Source organism: Zonotrichia leucophrys, chromosome 1A (assembly GCF_028769735.1).
Source record: "Zonotrichia leucophrys gambelii isolate GWCS_2022_RI chromosome 1A, RI_Zleu_2.0, whole genome shotgun sequence".
Lineage (NCBI taxonomy): Eukaryota > Metazoa > Chordata > Aves > Passeriformes > Passerellidae > Zonotrichia > Zonotrichia leucophrys.
The window spans coordinates 1,410,087-1,431,704 of NC_088170.1; the positions used below are offsets into that span (position 1 = coordinate 1,410,087).

The 21,618-nt window shown below is 38.0% G+C and overlaps 1 protein-coding gene across 1 annotated transcript; it reads right to left on the reverse strand.

Annotated features, from left to right (window-relative positions):
* Window positions 1-7,979: 7,979 nt before the first annotated feature.
* LOC135459119 (solute carrier organic anion transporter family member 1C1-like) lies at window positions 7,980-21,204 on the reverse strand. Its single transcript, XM_064734776.1, has 14 exons — window positions 21,076-21,204; window positions 19,680-19,821; window positions 19,470-19,602; window positions 18,051-18,166; window positions 17,303-17,449; window positions 17,089-17,187; window positions 15,206-15,451; window positions 14,182-14,346; window positions 13,526-13,721; window positions 12,493-12,655; window positions 11,617-11,801; window positions 10,563-10,627; window positions 10,304-10,421; window positions 7,980-8,373 (listed from the first exon to the last, which is right to left on the reverse strand). Exons 1-14 carry the CDS (start codon window positions 21,202-21,204, stop codon window positions 8,160-8,162), a joined length of 2,118 nt encoding a protein of 705 aa, XP_064590846.1. The 3' UTR covers window positions 7,980-8,159.
* Window positions 21,205-21,618: the final 414 nt, after the last annotated feature.

A 21,618-nucleotide genomic window follows, 5' to 3' on the forward strand; every position in this document is an offset into this window, starting at 1 on the left:
TTTTGGGGTTTTTTTTTGTGTTTGTGTGGAGGGGAGGGAGGGCATTTTAAGCCACTGTATTTGTACCACATAAATACAAATTTCCTTCCTTGTTTAAGGAGTCTTCAATAAACCTTGAAACACAGTACTGAACACTTGAAAATTCACAGCTTTCCACAGGCAGCCTTGTCCAGATAAAAGCTTTATTAAAGGAAGATCACAACAGTTATTAAAAGAGGAAAGAAATCTCTAAAAATATTATTAGTGTGATTTTTTTGTTGACAGCTCTCAGGAAGTACCTTTGCAATAGGATCAAACCTACTTAGGAAGATCACTGTAGATTTTCTCTCCATCACCACAGATATTTTGTGGTGATGCTGACAATTTTGCTTTATTTTCTTCTTCCTGCAGTGCTGTACAGAAACCTAAATCTAGGAAACAAAATTTCTTTCCTAATTTTAAACTTGCTTAAGATATGGAATAGAGATAATGGACATAAAGAAAATCTACCACACTTTATCTCAGAAAGAGGCAGATCAGTGGGCTAAAGAGAGGGATTCTCTCTATTAAACTATTATTTTCTGACCTTTCTTCTACCATCTACCCCAGATGGGATGGGAAAAGGGTCAGATACCCAGTGAAAGGACGTTCCTCACATCCTGGCCTTTGGGGATGGATTTGATTACATATTATTGCTTAAAGACATTGAGCAGCACATGTAGACATTGTTTTTTCCATTCACAGCTCTGATTATAAACTGATTATAAACTCTGATTATAAACTGCTCTAATGCAGAAGATACCAGTAGTGCATCTAGGTCTGGAAATTATTAAAGAAAAATCCAGGTTCCAGAAACCTCAGGAACTGTACACAGAGAAAATAATGGTGTGTCATTCTCCTTCTGTAAGGAGAATTTTAACATTGAATAAATGCCCCGGCAGCTCTAGAAATGCTCCTGATCTACGCCAGACACAGAGTCAGTCAGGTGACTCATACTAACATCATTTCCCTTTACTTCTGTTGTTTGGGTATTTATTTCTGTACTCTGAGTTTTGTATTGATTTTTTTTTTATATATATTATAGGGTGTTTTTTGATGGGAGCATCTTGATTTCTCCAGGAGGTAATGTTTCAGCAAAGGTGCTTTGATAATTGATGTCAGACTGGAAATGAGATTCTGGTCAGATATGATGATTCATGCCCAGATATTTACCTCAGATGAAACTTAGTAAAGTGAGGTTTTTCAAACAAATAAGAATTAACATCATTCTTCATAACAGTCCTGAATTCAGAGTAGCACAAACCCTGCACAGGTAGGAAGTTTAAATGAGCCTCTCACTCAGTATTCTGACAAATCCAAGGCTGTGTTTCCAACATATTCTGTTTTTTGAGTGCAAATCTAGCACTGTGAACAGAAGGTAGAAGTTTCTTCAAGGGAACAGCTTGTATTTCAACAACCAGCTAGTACAGAACATGAGAAAATTAACTAGGTGATCAACCAAGTGGGATTTTTCCAAAAGTTTTTTATCTCCTTGCTTCTCACACCAGAGAAGAAGTAAAGACACTCTCCCTTCTAATTCCTCCTGCTCCAAAGGGCAGCCTGAGAGGCAGAGGGGGCCCTGAGGCTCTGGTTTCATTGCAAAATGACATTACTCTGGTCTCTGGGATCAAAACTGGCATCTTTGTCCTGGGTCTGAGCCCCATCACTGGGAAGATCCTCCAGGAAAAAAGAAAAACCTGTTGTTTTCCAAGTTCATAAGAGAAATTGTTAACCAAGAAAGCCACTTTGGAGGCAAATTTGCAACTCTACCAAGGCAGGTGTGCTTTCAAACACAGACTACAAACATACAGTTTAGGGATCATTACATATAAATCATGGTAAGTCCAGCAAAATCAAAATAAACAAATGAAAAAGGCAGTGAGTTTTCATCGGACTGTGGGAGATTTAAGGGCATGAGCCTTGTGTTTACCCAACTCTTCCCTGAGGATATCAAAAAGCTCTTTAATGGCATTTTCAAAGTCCTTCTGCCAGAATAACTACACAAAACAGGAGACAGCTCAGTTATCTGGCATTTCTTTGCTCTTAGATATAGAATTGAGCAGACATAATGACCTATGACTACCTGGTTTTGTGATGTTTTCTAGCTGTTTATAAAAAAATAGAAAAAACCCCAGCATCCCTAAACCCACAGTTTTCTGTACGCGTTAGGATCATGTACCCTCTAAAAACCAAGCCTTCCTATGGCTTTTGTGTCCCCATTATCAACAACTCCTGCCTATCCTGGCACTAAAATAAATTGGGAATAAAGTACTAGTTATTGCAGAATAATCAGAAAATACCTCAGGCCGTCAACTTAAATTTAAAGCATCCAAAATGTTTTTATAACATAGGTAACATCAGATTTAGTCTACCAGTTTTCACTGTGGAGTATATTGTCATTTTGCCTTCAAGTTTGAAATATGCTGAAAGTTTTTTCCAGCTGAAACTCTTAATAAAGATCTGAAAAATATGATTCTTTTTCCAGTGTTACTTTCTATTTAATGAATGTATTTATTCTGAAGTACATAAACATAACTATAACAGAGTTCAAGCTGAGGGATGTTTTGCAATGGGACAAAGTGCTGGGGTTTTTTTTTTAGTAAGGTGTGCTAAACATGCTGTAATGTGATTGCCACTTTCAGTGAAAAAATAAGCAAGTCTTGAGTGATTGAGAATATCAGAAAGCAACAGGTCATCAGATTTCTGCAGATCAGTTTAATAAACTTTAATGAGTAATTGTATATATATATGTAATTGAATTTGAATTGTATATATGTATAATTGAACTTTAGAAAGAGTAATTGAACTTTAATAAGATATTGTTACAGGAGAAATGCAGGTCTTTACAAAATATTCTGTTGGAATCCTTGAGCTTTTCTAAGAAAAACATTTTGCAGGAAAAAACCCTGGGAAATATTACTGAAATTCTTACAACAGATCTGCATCTTAAACCAGAGATATTCTGAGGCAGTGAGTGTCAAACCTAAAAAATTTCTCTCCTCAGCTGTGCCTTACAATAAGGCATTTCTATAAAACGCAGCATTTCCTTCTCTGAAGGAAGGAAATTATAAGGCAGGAAATAATCAGAAGAGTTTCACGTTTCTCAGTAGGAAATATTGCTGCCAAATGAATGAGTACTCTTGTTATCTGCAAAAACCATAAATGACTGAATCTCACTGGAATGCATATTTATTTTAATATCATCTTATCACTGGAACACTGATGTTCCATATTATTACCTCTAAAATTAGTATTACACTGGGTCACATCATCACAGACTTTGTGCTGAGTGCTGCCTTAGCTGACAAGATCAAAGAAACCTGAGATATTACCCCTGTACTGATAACAGGTTATAGTAATTTTAATAATAATAATAATAATAATGATGACAATATTATGATCTGAAATAGCTCAGATGTCCTGCCAGGTTTTCTGTATTGATTGCTTCAACATTTTTCTTAAAGCAACAGGCACATGAGTGACAAACCATCTCCTAAACATAACACATACATAGATTTCTAAATAAGATTTTATTCATCACGAGGTATGAATCACAAGATTACAATGGCCAAATAGAATGTTATACCAGATCTATATATGCTATTATATAATACAGAAAAAAAAATATAATATATATTATATATAACCTGTGTATTATAATAAATATACTAGATATTATATCAAATGCTTATGTAATATAGAATTGTTATATATTTTATTTATTATGTTCTGTATATTTATACATTGTTGTGATATTATATATTTTAAATTATAGGTATGTTTTTGTATTGTAATTGTTATATGTTTTATAATTTATAGTTATAATTGCTTATGTAAAATATAAATGTTATTGTAATATACAATTGTCATATATTTAATATATTTTTATATACTTATATATTGTTATAATATTGTATATTATATATTATTATATATAAATAAATACTTTGTTTTACTGTTTTATGTTATAAATTATATATATAATGTTTATATATTGTTATAATTGTTATATGCTTTATGATTGTTATATATAAATATAATTGCTTATGTGAAATATAAATGTATATGTAATATATAATTGTTATAAATTTATATGTTGTTATATTGTTAAACATTTATATATTGGTATAATATAGTATATTATAAATTATATGTATAAATACTTAGTTAAAATATTTTATATTATAAATTATATATGTATGTTTATATTTATATATTGTTAAAATTATTATATGTTTTATAATTCTTATGCATACATATAATTGTTTATGTACTATATAAAAGTAATATATAATTTCCATTTCCAGCTTCGTTTTTCTCTCTTCTCTGACTCCATAGTGTTGATGGAGACCTAAGAGCTGAAGATACAAATGGAAAGTTTGGTGGAAATATCATTATTTCCACTTTTGGGTTTTGGTTTTTTTTTTCCTATAGATTCCAGAAGACATCATTTGAGATAAAAACTGAGGAGCAGAAAGGAACACAAAGAGTTGATGCTGATCACTGCAGAGGGTGAGTGGCAGCGATTTAGAAAGAAGTGATCACAAGCAGAGCAGGAATTCCTCAGCAGGATTTTCCCTTTACGCTGCACCGTGCAGGAACTCACTCCAGCACCAACAGAAACAGCCCTGCACTCCCTCCCCAGGGGGGTTCCCTTTTTTTGAATCAGATGGGCTGGAAAATTTGCAGATTTTCATTATCAATACCAAACTTTGGGCCAATTTAGTCTCGTTACTGTAATCAGTTCTATTCCTTGGATTTCCAGTCCTTTTTCCTTGCTCTTAATTTGGCTTTCAAAATGACACCTGAGAGCTGATGTCTTGCAGAGACTGCCCACGTGCACTCTCTGCACTGTTTTGATAACTGTTTTCACCATTTCATCTGTTTTTAGAATAATTTAGGTAATACATTGATGTGACACATTTTTATTTTGATTTTAGGCCCATCCATACCTCCTTAAGTACGGGCTGCCACGTCAGTTTTCTGCAGTTCCACATTTGTTGAAATGTTCAGTCCTCCCAAACCTTTTAAGGATCAACAGGAGCATATTTTTTCAAAAAATTGCCTGCTGTTTCTTTCCATGCCAAAATTGACATTTTTTGCAAGCTCAAATTGACTGCTAAGTGCATCAATATCGAGACAATGACAACTGACCCAAACCCAGGTTCTCCAGCCCTACTAATGCTTGGGTGACCTTAAGAAGTAGCTGTTGAATTTTTTATATCCCCGGAGGATTTGTCAAACAGGGCAGGAATGAGGGCATTTGTGAGACCTGGATGGCAAAAGTATTTCTTGCTCTCCATAATGCTTCTTTTTAACCACCTTCAATGCATTCCTGAAGTCAAGCAAAACAACAAACAACTTTAAATCCTGTGTATTAAAATGAGGATTAAAAAAAGACTGGTGGGCTGAAATTAATGATGATTCAGAAGTGAGTCAGCTATTGAATTCTCCTTCAAAAATCTGTTTTCAAGAAGGGGGGGGAAAAAGAATAGTATGAATAATTGGAAACTAAGGAGCTTTTGCAAGTAAATACTTGCAGCTACTTAGTGTAAGTAAGGAATTCCAGAAATCATGCACAAGAAGGAGCACCAAGGAAACAAATCAGTGCTCTTACTGCAGGTACCTTTAAAAAATAATTTATAACTGCCAGGATTTCAGGTGAATGCAGCAAACAATTTGATATTGTGGAAGATTTGAGAGATCTGACTGTATGTAGGACATTTATCCTTGAAGGGAGCTAACACAGCATCCATCCCTGGTCAGGCTGTGACCCTAATCCCACTCATGGTGGGTCTGCACACTAATGCATTAAATTTATGGGTTTTTTTCAAATTCCAATAGTTTTATTAGAAAGGAAAATGCATATGTATGTTTGAAACTAAAGTCAGTTCTGTTGTTCTGCTGCACTGGAGATATCTATATAATCTATATCTATATCTATATCATCTATATCTATCTATATTAATATATCTATCTATATATCTATAGAAAATGCTTGTCAGATGGGCATTTTGCCAAAAAACTCACTTGATAAATTCTGAAATTCAAAAAAAGAATAGTGATAACATTTAACACTGCTTTAGATGACACCTCCCAGTTTGAACAAAATGAAATTATTCACACCTGATGTATTTGCATCAGTAGAGGCCCTTGTCACCAAAACAAAACTGACAGATTTTTTTGTCTTTGTGTCATATGTCTGGGATGTATTTTATTGCCTGTAGACTCTGCTCCAGAATAAACATATGGCAACATCCATGGGGTGGTATGCACCACATAAAAAAAAAAAAAAGAGCCTTTCTCATGTCTTGCATTGGTTCAGACATAAAGCTCTGCACACAGACTTGGAAAAACACTTCTTTATTTTATTTCTTTTTTAATGTGTTCCAGTTTGTCTTGAAGAGGAGATACTACCAAAAAAAAAAAAAAAGGGAAATATCTTAAGCAAAGCATGCTTTGCTAAAATGTATTTCTGTATTGATTTTGGACAAAAAATAATTCCCTCACCTGCTTTAGGCACAGAAAGTAGCAAGATGGGAAAATACTTTTCTTCTTTTCCTGTGTTTTTCTCCTGCCCATTGTGCAAGCACTGAACAATGTAAATTCATTTTCCAGTTTACAGCACACCTTTGGTGTGTTTCCTCTGGAGTGGTGACTCCACCACTTCTCTGGGCACTCTGTTCCAAGCATTTCTGTCAAGAAAATATTCCTGAAGCCAAGCTGAGCCTCCCCTGGCCCAGCTTGAGGCCTTTTCCCCTTTCCTCTTGCTGATTACCCAGGAGAAGAGCCTGACCCCACCTGGCTCCTGGTCGGGAGTTGTAGAGAGCCACAGGTTCCCCTGAGCCTCATTTTCCCCAGGCTAAAGAAGAATAAAGAGCTTCTCTAGTTTTGATGGATGGAGAATCTCTACCTTCAGTAAATATCACTTTATTTGTTAAAAAAGTCCCATTTTTCTCCCTTCAGCTGCTGCAATCACTGCTAAGTGATTGCTGTCATGACAGACAACACATTTCAGAACAATTCAGCATTTTGCTCAACATATATAGATATATTTTTATATGTAATATATCTATTAAACATATCCCACTGAGCCTTGAGCATCTCTTTTAAAGTGTCAACCTTCCCGTTGTGAAATGGCTCTCAAGTGCTCTTCTTTTTAGTTAAAGTCATAACAAGTTGTCAAGCTCCGAGTGAGGCGAGCACAGCAAAGGCAAACCAACAAATAGAGGCAGCTTTGAGTACATGAGCTCAGGTGGATGAGCCGAGGGAATTTTAGAGGGTGCGTGGGAACGGGGATGGGTGTTTTTTCTGGCTGGTGATGAATTTTTCCCGGGAAAACCAGAGTTGATAATGAAACATCGATAACTGCGATGGCAATAGGGAGCAACGCTGGCCTTTGGGCGCCCTCTGCCGGACACTGCGGGCATCGCAACCCAGCCACGAGCATTGCTTGTGCTTCAGAATCTCTTAAAAAATAAATTAAAAAAAAAAAAGTATTTTTTGAATAAAATTCCATGACTCGAGGACTTAAAAAAAAAAAAAACCATTGTCTTTATGAAAACGTGGGTGTATTTTTAAACAGGTGTAACATTTTCAGCTAAGACCAAATGCTTCTTGGAAAAATACTGGTTTTTTGCCAATTTTGAGATAAAAAACAGGTGCAATGACACAATTCGGTGAGGTGTTCGGCTTAAATGGCTTACCGTGAATTTTCGTTGAATTTGATGGAGTCACAAAGCTTTTCCAAGCCTTGAGCTCATCTCTCCTGTGTCATTCCCCTGCATGGAGGGGTCAGGATCACTTTTTGTGAGCCTTTGGCACATGGATGTTCTGGCAGTTCTTCGATCCCACAAAAACCCCCAGACTGGCTCTGTCTGAACGGCCAAGGAGGTTTTACTTTGTCAGGCTGTGTAACTCATTCTGTTATTACTGGCAATCAGGTAGACATCAGGCACTTTCATTCTTGTTTGTTAGTGTTTATTGCTGTTGTTTGCAGTTTTGCTATTAGTTATGTTCCCTGTACATATTTATTATTTATTAGTTATGCTCTCTGTACATATTTATTATTTAGTTACTCACAGCATTTTGAATGGTGTTTCTAAAAGAAGCTGACCTGATTCACATGTCTAAATTTCTTTCTAAATAGAGGATTCATTCTCTGCATCAGGAGAACCTGGCAAACGTTCTTTGATCTTGCAATTGTCTTCTTTATTCATAGCAGCATCTTCTTGTCCATTCTCTACAGGCCCGGAGTTCTTATTTTGAAAGTGTTTCTTTATCAACGCATAAAAAATTATTGCAACCAAAAAGGAAGGACCTCTTAAAAGTGCTCCTAAACCAAGGTAGACATACCTGCGGGACAGAGCACAGAAAATTAGCCCAGGTGCTGAATTTTTCAAAAACACTAAAGAAAATCACTTTAATGGCTTTTAAAGCTCTCATATATTAAAAAAAAAAAAAAAAAAAAAAAAAAAAAAAAAAAAAAAAGAAAAAAAAGAGCTTAGGGGAAGACATTAAAATTCATTGTTTGTGAATGATACCAAAAAAGGGACGTTTTACTTGCAAAGACTTCTCTTAAAGAACAGGTAATATTCTTTTTGCTTATGAAGATAATTTCAAAGTGAAACTTCCATCTTCTTCCCTTTTTATTTTCAAGATTTTTTTATCATTTTAAGGCTTTAGACTCTTTAGGGCTAGAAATATATTAAGGTCACCACCAGAGTGGTCTGTTGGAATTAAAAATAAAAAACACATCAGAAGTAGCCAAGGCTTGAGTGAAACAGAGAAAAATCTATGGAGCATCCCCCAGGAGACTGATAGTGTTTGGGTTTTCCCAATACCCACAGCTACTCAGTACAATATTCTCCATGGACTTTTTCCTCAAAAGTGGCCAATGCACAGAGTTAACTTTATTGCCAGTGTGAACAAACTACCTGCAAATCAGGTAAATTTGCGTAACTTTCCTCTTTAAAGTCCTAAGGTCTGAGGTATTTTTAATATAAGTATATTAAAAAAAATGCTATATTAAAAGTATATATATAAAGTATATAATAAAGTATTATATATAAAAGTATATAATAAAGTACTATATAAAAGTATATAATATAGTACTATATAAAAGTATATAATATATACTTTTAAAATAAATATTATATGAATAGGTATTTTAATATAATAAATATAATATTATTACATTTATTTTATATAAATTATTTTATATATTTTATATAATTATATTTATTCTATATAATTATTTTATATTATTATATAATAAATAATATAATTTATTAAAAATCTTCAATGAAAATTATATATATATATAATAAAATAATAAATAAATTTTTAAAATAAAATATACATTTTATAATTTTAATATAAGCATATTAAGAATACACAATTCATTCCAGAAATCTCTGTCATGGATATTAAATTTCTTTTGTACAACATAAAAACTGACTAAAAATTCAGAGCTTAACATTTGATCTCGAGATTTTTCAATTTCAGGAATTCTGGACCAACTTTAAGCTGAGTCCAGAGTTAATATCTGACCATGATTTTGGATCACACCCTTCAGTGTAAGACAACAGAGCATGTCTTTCCATGTCACTGACATATTTTATAGAAATCTTTTTGCTAGGATTTTTCTCCTGAGAAGCCTCAGAAAAGAAATGTAACCAATATTTTCTTGTGGAATGTGGTCTGGAGATGATTTACCAACAGGTGCATCTTTGGTCTCAGGTGGATTGTTTTCACTTGATGACCAACCATGGTCCAGCTGCGTTGAGGCTTTGAGTCTGTCATGGGTTTTTTATTATCATTCTTTTCAAGCCTTCTGATGTCTCCTTTCTTCTATACTTTAGTGTAGTTTTAGTATATAATTTTCTTTTAATATAATATCATAAAATAATAAATCAGCCTTCTGAAACATGGAGTCAAGATTCTCATCTCTTCTGTGCCTCCTTTTGTGTCCATTGCTGTTCATGCATCTGCTTTGTCCTCCCTCTCTTTCTAGTATTTAGCACATCAGCAGCATTTCACCACATAAAGCAAATAAACAATGTTAGTCAGGATTTAATTTTCAGTAAATAAATTTCCACTTCTTAGTTCCCTCCAAAATTCTTCAGCTGTTATTTTGCTTTCTCATGGCCATGTGAGAGTTTAAGCCTGGATTCAGAATGCCTCATACTGTCACAAATTCATCAGTAGTTTAATTTCAATCAGATTGTCATCAGACACCGCCACATTTCCACAGGGAGGTGTTTTTTGCCCTAATTTTCTTTACCTGTTTGCATTGGAGTCGTAGAGCCTGCAGGCCCCTCTCTTCCCACAGCTGGTGCTGCCCCACTTCAGGCAGGTCCTGTCGATGGCTGCTCCAAAATAAACTGGTGCTGGGATCCCAGCTGCAAGGAGACAGCAGAAAATGGGACAGGGCTTCACAGGAAAGGACAGGCTCTTGGAAATCAGATTTATATTTCCCTGGAGTGGTTACAGGCTCCCAGAGCAGCACCAGGGGGGCTGGGCCCTGCAATGGTTTCTCTTACCCAGCATCCTCATAGTCAGTGTGAAGAGACCAACTGCGAGAGCTTTGAGCTCTGGCTGGACACATCTGCAAAAAACAGGGATAAGTAAGAAGTGCTGGCTTATTTAGTGCTTAGACTTGCCAATTAAATGCTATTAAATAACCTGGACTTAATATCCTTGTTGATGGAAGAAGCACTTTGGAGGTTTTGGAAAAAGAGTGCTTCCTTCATCTGCTGAAGTGTGTTCAGTGTTTCAGTACGAAAAAGGTGAATTAATCCACTGATTTTCATCAAATAGCTTCTGGCAAGTCCATTCCCTATGCATGATTAAGGAATTGAAATTTTAAAGCCATAATCAGAGTCTATCCTGACCTTTTGGAAATGAGCTCTCCAACTGCCTTCACTCTTGGGCATACATTTCCCTACTTGATGGAATATTTCATGGGAAATATCTTACTGCCCTAAGACAAAAGAGTGGCAGGTAGCAGGGTCAGTGTAGCATCTTTCTGTGCTTGAACAGAATTCCTCTGTGCAAGGACACATCTTGGACTGCACAAAGCCTCCTGGCTCATCTGTTTCGTGGGGAATTGCACTGCAGGCATCAGAAATGGGCACTGGTCTTGAATTCATCCTATCTCCAGCCTCTGCCCTCTCCTTGCACATCCAGAAATGCTGGCAGCTGCATGGCACTTTCAAAATCCAAGCAGAAAAAAGGACATGTGCTGGAAAACCTGATTACAGAACCAGAGAATCACAAAATGGTTTGGTTTGGAAGGGACCTTAAATTGCCTTGTTCCAAAACCATGTGCAGGGACAACTTTCTCTGTCCCAGGTTCCTCCTAGCCCCATTCAGCCTGGCCTTGGACATTTCCAGGGATCCAGGGGCACCACAGCTGCTCTGGGCCAGGGCCTCAGCACCCTCACCCTCTAAACCAAACTTCCCTTTTTCAGTCTGAACCCATTACTCCTTGTCTTACCACTGCAGCTCCTGATCAGCAAGAAACTCCTTTTTTCCCTAAGATAAGGAACCAAACATGACTTTGAAAGCCTTTGGTCAACAGCCAGCTGTACTCACCTGAATGTCAGTATAAATGAAGGAGTGGCTCCCAGGGCATAGAAAAATCCACCTATGACTTGTATTACTGTGTAATAAATGAAATTCCTCGAGCAATCATCACTTTTTGGACATTGCCCCAAGGTGGCAGAATTGTTTCCTGTCCATGAACTGCTGATCTCAAGACATCTGCAGTTATGGAAGACCTGGAAGACACAAAACAGGTTTGGTAGGACACTGCTCATGAAATGGGGATTCTGCTGGAGAGAAAACACAGTAAAGAGATGGCTCCAGACCATTTATATTCTGGAGTGATCAGGAAACATTCAAATGGCACAGCCCAATGAAAGTTTACATCCATGGACTGGAGCTTTGTCTCTGGAACTCTTGGCATTTTCCCCATGCCAAGCAAAAACCAGTCACCCAGAAAAACAAGCAGTTTCTGACATCCCAAAATCTCACATGGAGGAAACGAGCTGCCTTGCCTTAACCCATTTTTCACATTTTAATCATCAGTAGCAGGGAAGATACTACTCTTAGTGTACTTCTATTTTTAGGTAAAGCCTCAGGGCAGCCAAAATGACATCTGTGAAAGGCAAAGCCTGTGGAAAACCTTCAGGCAACATGAAACCAATTTGATTTGTGCGTTTCCCCCTCTTGTGCTCAACCTACAGAAGACGAAAGTTAATATGTAGAACAAGGAGCTAGGGCCTTTTGCTTAAACTACAATAACTCAGAGAAATCTCACTTTTCTGCGCTGTTTGCACAGCCAGAAACCAAAACTCCCTTACTGACCTGTCCCCAGTAACTTTGGCTTTCCTGAAATGCTTTATCCTACTAAATCCCTGATGTCTCATTGAAAATAGGCTGGTAGGGAACCAAAGCAAGGTCTCTTACTGCGTTCTTTCCATGTCCCACAGAGGTGTCACAGCCAGCCAGACATGCAGAGACGTAGGTGATGCCATTGGCTCCACACACAGGATCCCACACGTTGGAGGAACACTTGCAGTGAGAGTTGCATTCCGAAAACAGGGAATTGTTGTGGTACGGAATGGGGTTGCTTGGAAATTAAGTTCAGACAAGTGTAAGACATTTTGAATTCAGTGCTGGAGTCAGTGAAGACCCTTCTGTGTGACAGTGTTGCTGTTCTGAACCCCACCTCACGTGCCCAGGCCATGTTTTGACAGCTCAGTTTCTACATCTCCACTGGTCTGTTTGAGATTCCATTCTACTTGCACTGATATTAAAGCCATTGATAGATTATAGAGAAATCTAAAACAAATTAAACATTGCTACTGATTTTACAGATGTAGACAGAAAAGAGAGAGGAGGGAGAGGTAATTTGGGCTCACCTCTAACTGAATTTAGAGCTGGCAAGAATTATCACAGTCTTATCAATATATCAGTTGGTAAAAATGCACCAGTGGCAGAAACCAAATCTCCTGGTCTCTTTAGTTAAAAAATACTCCTCTGTTAAAGCCTAGCCTAACTTTTCACTGAGGATATGAAGAATGCAGTATTTTCTTTTGCTTTCAGACATCCCTTGTGTATTGAACAAGAAGATGTCTTCACTCATCTTCTCCTTCCTAGGAAAATGAAACTGATGTGCTTGCCATTTTTTCATCCCAGTGCTCCCTGAGCAGACTCCTTGGTCCACCATTTACATTCCTATTGAAAACCTTGCACAGCAATACTCCCACCCACCCCCAGCAAAACAACCTGCATTGCTATTGAAGCAATTCCTAATTAATCTTTAACCAGCCTTGGGCTTTGTCAGGCTGACCAACAAAACTACCCCAGTGACATGTGGCAGTGCTCACTTTCTCTCACACATTGCAAAAGCATGTTTCTCCTCTAGCCTTGATGCCACAGTACATTTTTTTGAGAACTATGGAGAAAAACAGAATCTTTTTTTCTGATTGATACTCACCCTTCATAGGACACTGTCATTCCTGCCACCATGTGGTTATCACAGCCAACAAAAAAGTGTAACAAGCCCATGGCATAGGACAAAAATGACATGGTAATTGAAAACTTTGTCGCGGCAATGATGCCCATTTTATACTTTTTCATTATAAGCCCTCCTAGGAAAATCCCAAGACTTACAGGAGGTAAGCTTGTAACTCCTGAAAGAGATTATAGAAGGGGAATGTTAGAATTCAAGAATCATTATAGACTTAAGAGCTAAAGTCTGTCCTTAGTTTTTTGTTCCTGTCAGCTTTATGGTCTGTTATGACTTTAGGAAGGTTTGTGTTCACTCCAGCCCCTGGGAGTTGCTGCTTGTGAAATGCCTACCCCTCCAAACCCACTCCCATTGCAAGGATGATTCAGCAACTAAAACTTCCACACCACATTCATTGCATATTTAGGGTGCCCTAGCTATAAATATAATGGAAATTTAATGCAATGTAATATAACTTTAAAATTTCTTATGGTCCCACAGGCACAAAGCCTGTATTTTTAATAATTCAGGTTCAGGTCAGACCACCATCTACCTCCACCTGCTGTGCATGGAATTGAGCCCCAGATAAAGCCCACCAGAACCTATCCCCATGCCCTGCTGGCAGCACAAGCAGCTCTTCTCACCTATTAGGAAGTTGGATTTGGATGTAGATTGTCCATACTGCTGTTCCATGTACTTTGGTTTGTAAGTCACGAAACCAATAAAACTACTGAACTGTAACAGTGAGCAACACAAAAATGTAAAGTACATTCGATTACCCAATACCTTTTTCAGGGAGTTATAGAAATCTGAAAGAAAGGGACATATGAGTTGTCACTGAAAGATGCATGGCATAATTACTGGTGAGTAACCTGCAAAACTTAGGGCAAGGTCCTGCTCTCAGCTGTCCAAGGGCAAGCTGTACTGATCTTCATTTGCATGAGGGTATCTGAAAGCAAAATCAGGTTCTTGAAAAACACCAGAGGTTGAGATACAGGAAGTGAATCCTAAAAGGAGACAGAAGTATGGGTTAAGGTCTGGCTGCTCTATTATGATATGCACATGAAGACTAAGGGGCTCCACACAGCACAGATTTGGTTCAGCTTGCATGAATATTATCACAGGTTCAAGGCTAAGTGAGAGCTGCCTCACTGGGGTTATCTCAGTGTCTTCCACTGGGATCTGAACAAAAAATTTTACAAATGAAGAAACCACTTCTTTCCATCACCTTTCCACCACTTTTTTTGGCCTAAGGACTGCACAACCAGAACTATTCAAGACTGAAGTATTTTCATCAGGCACCAACGTACTTCAGAGTCTCCATGAACTCTCTCAAATGAATAATTTGTCTTTCCATATGGCAAAAGGAGCCTTTGAATATTTCCTTTAGGTTCAGATACAGGAACACTTTTCCATTGTTCAAATTTCTTCCAGTGCAAAATTTTAGAGGTAGGTGCCACTCAGGTAATGATTTATTTCAGGTGATGAATGCAGAACCTCAGAGTCCTGAACACTTCTAATAATTTTGGTGGACCTTTCCTTTCCTGGGGATAGCTGCCTGGTTCAGATGGAAGTGCAGGGAGGCAAAATATTTTGCAGAACTGCTACATTTCCTATGAGTCCCGTGCCTATTGCTTTTCACATTTATACCACGTGAGAAACACTTGCCTTTCAGCATCGCTGACAACTTCCTTGGCTTGGTTTTTTCTGGAGAAAGTTTATTCCCCATGGCACCCATGTTTTCCAAGAGCCCATGTGAAGCTTTGTCCTTCTTGGCTCCCTCTGGCTTTTTCAGGCTCTTTGGCAGGAAGCAAAATGGAATAGCAGATAGGACACTGAGTACTCCACCTATCACAAAGCCAAGCCACCATGCACCCACCCAGCGGGAATCCTGTGGGGTGATGGTGATGCTCCCTGGAAAGGAGGGAAACAGGCACAAGTTACCCCAGTGGAGAAGCTGAACCTTCCCAGCCTTTTTCTGCTGCATTTTATAGTGCCTGACTTCCAGCAATAAACATCTAGTGAGGAGCCATCCATGCAGTGGAGGCATCAGGAATCATACCCTGGATGGTGCTTTGGAATCATGGATCGGTTTGGATTAGAAGGTGTCCTGTGGGCAGGGACACCTCAGGGGTAACCAGGACGGTCTGAGGCCCTCCAGCCTGGCCTTGGACACTTCCATGGATGGGGCATCCACAGCTTCTCTGGACAACTGGTTTCCGTGCCCTACCATCCTTGCAGGGAAGAATTTCTTCCTAACACCTAATCCAACCTTACTCTCTTTTGCTTTGAAGTCATTACCGTTTGTCCAGTGCTGTTTTATCTGCCATTCTACACCTTTCAATGGCTGATGTTTTGTGGCAGACACAGCAACACCAAGGTCCTTCCCCAGCACATGGGAAACCACACAGGACTCAAGTGTGGTGTGCTTTTTGGCTCCTGAGACCTTGCTCAGCTTTCCTAAATTGTGTAGGTTGCTATTAAGCACTTGGACATTCTCTGTAGTGCCAGTGAAATTACCTATGGCTTTAAATGTACTGCAAGGGAGGTGAGAGTAGCTAGTTCTATTTTTATGGGTTTTAATTCTGGCATGTTTAGTGGGCAACTAAGATTTTAAGACTTGGCATGACCAGAATTGGCTCACTGTCTTTACTCCTAAATAAAATCAAACATTGGCTTAACAAAGGGCAAACACAAAATAGTTCACCTATCTAGCTACAGGATTCTGAAGATCTGAAAACTTCTCTGTCCTGCTAGATCAACAAGGAACAGCCACCACTTACAGGCATTGCTGTGTCCCCTCTGGCATTGTGCAGATGTGAGCACATACATGTGTTTTCATTTCATCTGAATAAGCAAGGGCTGAGAAAATGTGTATTTTGTGCTGCAAAACGATGTGAAATGTAAATAATGTAAATTACTCAGTGGAAAGGGTGGGTCATTCCCCCAAACTGTAAACCTACTGTACTAGCAGAATCTTTTTTGTTAAAATTCCAGTTTAGAAAAAAATCTTGGTTCTGTGAGAGACCTTGGTACTAATTCTTAGGCTTAAGTGTGTATTACAACCCTTTAATATTAAAGCACAGTTCTAAAATATGCTCCCACTCAAACTGTGCTTTTACTCTAAAAGCTTTCAGTAATTCAGTAAATAAAAATAATTAAATTATTTCAATAATAATTTATTATTATAATTGAAATAATTTGCTTGTAATCAATTATAATAATATATAATTTTATGTACATTATATATAAAATATAACATATATAGTATATATACGATATATGTTATACATTATATAAAATATAAATTATATATTATATACACAATAAATAATATATATTATGAATGTTATATATCTAATATATAAATTTATAATTCAATAAAAAATAATAAAATGTCAATCAATTCTACAATAAAAACAATTAAATAAATATAATTCAAACATAACATATATAATATAATTAATATAATGCATACGTATGAAACCATTTATAGGCAATTCTTGCGAACAAGCATTAGCTCACTTTCACTTTTCCTCTGTTTTGCTTACCTGGATCCACAAATCCAATATCCACGTACAGCTTTGCACACAGAGATCCCAGCAGGAAGCCAAACATGGGGCCCAGCATGGCTATGGTGTGCAAACAGCCTGAAAATACAATGAGGCAGGTGCTAGTACCCTCTGATGGCTGAATGCTGTCTTCTGCAGAGGGTGCTCCACCTCTCACACTGGGAATCTCTGAGTTTATTCATGTTGAGATTACCTACATACATAGGAACATTCTCTTCTTTAGCAAAATCATCGAGGTAAGAGATGCCCAGGGGTGTTATTGGTGTCTCACCAATCCCACGTAACATGTTTCCCAGTAAAATATATATCCACATATATGATGATGGCTCCTTCTCACAGTCTGCAGAGGATATAATATTATAAATAAACAAAAAAACAAACAATAGATTTTTTTAAAATAAAATATTTGAATGGGAAACCGAGGAAAAACCCAGGAAATGTAGCACATGAAATGATTATAGATTAGAAATCAAGGTTATTGAGAACATTTCCTTATAGAAGTTAAATGAAAGGCTGTCAATCCCATTATAAATTTTCTTGATCTTTTAATAACACATTCTTCCACCCCCATTGCATTTCATTTCTAAAAGCACAGGTCGGTATTCAGGTCACCCATCAGAAAAAATGCTCATTTAAAAAAATAACTTATTGATATTTTCATGAATATATTACCTTGCATATATCATGTATCTTTAATGTGACAAGTTTGAGATGGTTCCTGGTGTAGAGCTTGGCTCATTCTCTACCTGTGTCCCATACAAGCAACACATAAAACAGTTGTGTTCCATATTGTAAGGCGGATTATAGCAATATCCATTTATTTCTGTTTAACTGCATGCAGTTTCTTGTCCTGTCCCCATCTCCAGGTCCAGGTAACCGAGTCCTTGCAACCAAGGACAAAATAAGCTCCTGTGTTTATACTTTCATTTACAGTTCCATACCTGCTTGTGAGACTTCTAGGACAGTGCCATTCACATCCTGATGCAGGGAGCAGGGATTTATGCTGGAATTTGAGCTGGCTGAAGCATCTGTGTGTGATGTTGTCTCATACTTGTAGCTGCAAACACACAACAGGAGGTTTAGGAGCAGTGCTCACTAGGGAAACACCAGTGTGGTGGGGCTGGAACCACCTTGGTTGCTGTTTCCCTAAAGAGAAAGGTATCTTTGGTTAAATATAAATTCAAAGGAGCAAATAAGATGATTAAAGAACATTTAAGAAGACCAAAATACTGAAATTAAGAAAAAATAAAACTTAGAATTCTCTGTCTGGAAGGCATAATGTTTTAAGCTGGAAAATTCAATAGGGCTTGTGAAAGTATTTCGGATAGGATTGAATTTTTGGCGTCTAAATTGAGAGTCAGGTCTAAGTGAGAGCTGTGTGTTGGCCCCACAGCCAAGGAGAAAAAGATGAATGTCTTGAGTTTGAGTAAAGGTCCCCTTTCCATCTTTGATATGTGTTTGGACTGTTCGGCTGCTCCAACATGATCCCTCTCCCAGAAACAAGTGCTGCTGAGGGGCAAAGTACAATTAGCTTTAGCAGAACAACATGGCAAAGCACACATTCTGTTTCAAAGAATTGCCCTGGCTCTGTCAGACCAGGCAGGCTTATTTTTCAGGTTGGAACAAAGAGCACTCATCAGTGCAGAGCAGGCCCCATACAAATGCTCAGGCTCAGGTTCATGAGTTGCCCAGTGTAGAGGAGGATGATCCATGGCCTGTCTTAAAGAGTGAAAAACTGATAATGAGTCTGGTTCTAGTGCGAGATCCACTAACATGAAAAAAAGCATTCTTCAGTTTTCTTTTTACAGTAGTATACCTAAAATTATTCTAATATATTTAAGGAATCAACAGAAATATGTCTTACTCTATTGGTCATCCCTGTGCTCAAGCTACGGCTAGAAACATTATCACATATAAGCACAATGCAGTAATTCCCTGAGCCTGGAGAAGGTGAGTAAAAATTAACCAGATATAGAAAATCAGTTCAACCAGGCATGTGCATTTGGAACAGGAAAATCCTGGTATGAGTTCCACCAGCACTCATCCATCTGCAGGCTCCAGCACCATTGCATTCTTTGGCTCCTTTCTGAACAAGCCTGAGTGGAAACTAAAGCACTGTGATGTTGTCATTTTTTTGAGGAGTTGAACTTCCAGTTGAGAAGAGCTGTATTTTTTAAATGAACATTCCCCATCACAGCAGTGATGTGTGTGTCTCCTGGGGTTCACTGCACTTGGAAATGAGGTTCCACAGGCCCTCGGAAATCTAAGGCTAAATATACAGCAAGCTCCACTTAAAAACCAGAAAGCACAGTGCAACTCCAGTGCAAGCTCCACCCAAATTAACCACAAGCAGTACTTACTATCCCATGAAAAAATGAGGCATGGCTGACAAAAAGCATCCCAAAGCCATAGTAAAGGATCCCACAGCTATTATTTTGGGCCTGTGCAGCTTAGCTCCAAAATAGCTTACAAATGCAATCACCAGCAGGTTGCCTGCAAGGTAAAGAACCAGAATGAGTGCCAGGTGCTGTCTGTGAGCAGCTGAGTGTGTGTCAGGGAACATCCATTACCCATCTCAAAGCTCCCGTCGACGAACCCTGCGACAGAGGAGGTCAGGCCAAACCTCCTCTCAATCTGGGTGATGGAGCTCTTCATTATGGTCCCACACAGGGCTTTACTGAAGTAGCTGAAGGACAGAGCAGCCAGAAACACCTGGGAAAAGATTCAGACAGGAAATGGGGAGGGAGAGGTAGAGAAACTGCTCACAGAGGGATCAAACGTGTTTAAAATGGTGCGGAGTTATCATCATCATGACACATTTGTTACTCAAATTGGAGTGGCAAAGTTAATCTGATCCCAAATTACTTCTTGCTTGGGTCACATGTCCCTTAATTTAGGCCAATTCATAACTGCTTCTAACTCAATCACATGGCACCATTTTGATGCTTTAAGCAAGCTTTTATGATACATCAGTATGAGGAATGTGGTACTAACTGACCAAGTTCATCTCCGTGGCATATGATATATCCTGATATGTTGCTTGTATACCACATATCTCACAAGGAAAAGCTTAATACTCTTTTGTAGTTTGTCTGTTGCTTCCACCAACACAACTGGTGGCTTTTGCAAATAAAGATAGATTTGGAAAAATATTTAAGTTTGTTTAAATATTATCCAGTGATTTCCACATAGTCTAAAAACCAAATAGATTTCTTGCTCACTGGGCAAGAGTTCTAATACAACAGAAACTTGGGTAAATAAACAAAGCAAATATAGGTTTAGACATTACAATGCTATCTACTATAAGAAACGAAACCAATCCAGGAATCAAAAGCTTGAAAATTGGTATATTTACTCTCTTTTTGTCAGGAAGGAAGGAAAAAATCTTCCAGGTTTGGGGTTTGTCCTGATATGTTCTATATTTCCTAAGCTTGACTGGCAAAATTTCTGAGAATCACCCTTTGTGCCTTATGCCAGAAGTACTCGCAGAGGGTTTGGCTGAAATCTCAAACTGCTGATAAGCATGAAAACGCCAACAAAAATCACTGGGGTCACTTGGGGTTTAAAATGCAATCCTCAGGTGAGCCACAAAGCATTTGATGAAATTTGGTTCACCTCACCTTGTTCTGACCCTATGAGACAACAACCTCCAGACAATGCATTGCAGGCACCCAACTGAGGCTGGTTCAAGTTTTCCACTTGAAGCTGCTGCCTCTTTTTAATGACCAACAAGGGGATCCACCTACAAGTAACTTGTGAATAAATATGGTAGATTGTGAATTTTTATTTTCTTTGGGGCAAATATAATATCTGACTGTCTCCTGGTCCTGTAGTGCATATCCAGTTCCTCCAAGGATAGGGATAGGGATGAAGGAATTTGGCATGTCACAAATGTCACATCTGAACAACATTTCTTAACAATAAAAACCAATGGTAATGAATGGGGGTATTGCTAAGGCACCAAACCTTCAATCCAGTGCGAGAGGAAGTCTTTTTGACTGGTGGGTTTTTATTTCCTTCATCATCCAAAAGCTGGTCAGGCTCTGCCTCCTGGTTTGAGTCACTGGTGTTGTTGGGTTTGGTTTCTACAGTCATGGCTGATTTCTTTACTGAGTGACCTGAGCTCAAGAGAAAACAACAATAAACACCAAAGCACATTTGCCAACGTAGAGTTGCTCAAGGACCTCTCTGATGAATCTGGTGAAACTAATTACAGGAAAGTGCTGAGATGTTGAAACTGAACCTTTCTACTTAAAACAATGTGGCTCAAGGACTTGCATGTTTCAAAGTGTATATTTGTTTAAATCCTGAAACATCTAGTTTTGACTTCTTTTGTTTTTTTGAAAGACATGAGCACCCACCTTTCTACCTTGTCCTGTTCTTTAATGCTAAAAAGGCTGTTTGGACAGAGGCGTAAAAGGCAAAGTCTCTGTTCAAAAATAAACTACAAGGGTTAACAAAGCAGTAGTGCTGAAGCACAGGGAGTCCTAGGAAGCTCTAAATTTGCAG